The sequence below is a fragment of the Lygodium microphyllum genome, chromosome 12 (genome assembly GCF_053477565.2).
Source record: "Lygodium microphyllum isolate KBCC chromosome 12, Lygodium_microphyllum_v1.1.10, whole genome shotgun sequence".
Lineage (NCBI taxonomy): Eukaryota > Viridiplantae > Streptophyta > Polypodiopsida > Schizaeales > Lygodiaceae > Lygodium > Lygodium microphyllum.
In genome coordinates this window covers 42,195,173-42,197,759 of record NC_141146.1, presented here as the reverse complement: position 1 = coordinate 42,197,759, position 2,587 = coordinate 42,195,173, and the positions used below count along the sequence as shown (strand labels likewise).

Here is a 2,587-nt window from a genome sequence, read left to right as displayed (position 1 = left end):
GTGCTTTTGGTAAATTTGTAGAGGCAATGACCAATATTTTTCCCAATAGGCGCACTCCAGCTTTGCAATCACTCGTGTCACAACTGTGTCTAGATGAATGTGAAATGTGTCTTGATTTTGTTAATATGCTTAATAAGCATAGTAATACATAAAAGAAGGGGGAAGGAAGGGCTGCCCTAGGACCGAGATGGTCTGATCTGAATGTATAAAACAACCTTCACGATTAATGTTTCGGTAGCGCTGTTTTATTAAGGGGCTGCTTTCCGTCCTCTTCTTATCTGTTACTTCTTCTTCTTCTGCATAAACCCTAGCTCGCTTAGAACCCTAGCTCGCGGGCCTGCTCCTCCATAGCCACCATGAGTAGTGCTGCCGCCCTCCGGAGCTCAAGCACGGCCTTCCGGCTGCTCGCGGCGCGCAGGCTCGCCTCCGCTGCCGCCTGCCGAAGCCTCAGCAGTCGAGCCATGGCGTCCGTGGAGGAGTTCTGCTCCAAGGAGCGACCTGTCTTTAAGGTAGCTCCCTTCCTCCAGCAGCGGTCCTACAGGCGCGAGCCTCTGCCGTCCCCTTCTGAGCTCGACCTCGAGGAGCAGGTGGCCAAAATCGACATGGATCCTAAGAAGATGATGCAGAAGGGGGACCCGGGCGGCCACCAGGCTATCGTCCGAGATGTCATGCCTGTCGGCTACTTCGTCACGCTGCCGTCTGGCAGAGAAGGATACCTCCCTGCAGAGGATCTAGGGTTTACAGGCGGTCTGGCTATTCTGCAACGGCTGTTCAAGGAGGGGCAGGAGATCACTGTGCGTATCGTCTGCCGTGGTGGAGCTGGCCGAGAGATCGTGTCCTGCAAGAAGCCTGAGTTCGCTCCCCCCAGCGAGCAGAAAACCATTGAAAGCATGAGGCTGCATTTCGAGAACGAGAAGAAAAACCAGATGCGTCCTCGCCGGCGGTACTAAGAGGTGTGCCTCTGCGCGCGCGCGCGTGTGTGTGTCCGTATTAGTATTAGATTGGTCAAAGCTGCAGATCTATGGTGTCTTTTCCACATGAGAGTCGAATATCTGTCTGTGGTCTTGATATTCTATTAGGTAAGTGACTGTAGGGCTTGGAATGTCAGGCTGTTGTCCAGAATCCCGTGTCCAGGACGCAGTTTCCTTGAAAGGGATTAGTGCACCTGTCTGATGTCACTAAGACTTTATCTTGAATATTGCTCTGTGGATCATGTTTTGGTCAAGTAATATTAGTCCATCTAAGTCTATTGCAGTGCTAGTGTGGCTCAGATATATTGGAACACGTATATGGAGAAGCCTTGCAGTAAACTTGTTGTTTTGTGTGATGTTGAGAGAGGTCCTTGCCTTCACATATTTGTCTGGCTAGCAACCGAGAACCGTTGCTTGTTAGATAGGCCGCTATCTGGGTGAGGGTTGGACTTGTTTTGTTGAGACGGTGGAATAAGCTCTGTTTTAGCTCAAAGCGTTTCTCTGCTTTCAGTGTGTGTGGCTAATTAACGGCATGATAATTGCGAACCGATTCCTTTTGGAGCGAACTTTACGATTTTTGTGTGGTACATGATAATCTTTGGATAAATATTCTAACCAACTGATGTAAAGTGGCAGCGTTTGCCAGCTTACTCTCAAAATTGAGTAGAGTGATGGTGTCTTGACATAATTTGCGAGCCAATGTTTAATTAGAGGGGCATTTCCTTCCATTTATAACATTTTTAGACCTAAACTTCTGTTGCAGTTACTGGCCTTTTTCTTGTTTCTTTATGCTTGTATTATTAAGGAGATGATGCCAAGCTTGTGGGGTGAATTTAGTAACCTTATGTATTGTTCACATTAACAAGGCACTGATCAGATATGTCTTGTTAGTAGTAGTTTGCAATATAGAGGGATTCTCTCCCTCTCGTCTATGGATGGTTTGGACATAGCAATGACTTGTCAAAGTCTAGCCACTTTTGATAATGACGTGTGATGTTGAGCAAGGGTGTTTGATATGAGTGTTACCAAAAAGGGCATGTGTTAAACGATGGTTGGATAAGGTTTGTAGCAATTTTACTTCACTAGGAAAGCAAATGTCTGTAGAATTATGGTTAATTTGGATATGATGTTGAGAAATCTCAATTCTTGTTTGCCACTTTAAAAAACAGTCGTGAATTGATGATTCTTGTTATGATCATTTGCATATGAATCTTCTTATTTCAAGAAGTGATGGTGCTTTGGCTTACTATTAGATTAAGACAATTTCATGTGTTGCATTGTTGTGTACGTTGTGCATGTATAAATGATGTGTGGACGTTTTTTTTGAGGTGGAAATATCTTTTATAGTTTGAGTGAGATTGAAGTTTTGTTCTATATTGATTTAGCATCTTTTATGGTTTGATTGATATTAAGGTTTTGTTCCATATTGATTGGATAAAAACAATTGCTTGAATATTTGGAGTTTACTATTCACTTGTAGACTAGTTTTACATAATGCACATATTAGGTACAATAGTATCCATTTCATTGTGCTAGATGAGTATATGAATATGTGACATTGGCTCTCGGATTCACCTATTTAGTGGCTTCTAGTTCATTGTGATAGGCTAGGATGA

At 44.0% G+C, this 2,587-nt stretch overlaps 1 protein-coding gene across 1 annotated transcript; it reads left to right on the top strand.

Annotated features, from left to right (window-relative positions):
• Nucleotides 1-230: 230 nt before the first annotated feature.
• On the top strand, nucleotides 231-1,249 carry LOC148027679 (uncharacterized). The gene has a single exon (XM_087689366.1). It carries the CDS (start codon nucleotides 357-359, stop codon nucleotides 948-950), a length of 594 nt encoding a protein of 197 aa, XP_087545492.1. The 5' UTR covers nucleotides 231-356; the 3' UTR covers nucleotides 951-1,249.
• Nucleotides 1,250-2,587: the final 1,338 nt, after the last annotated feature.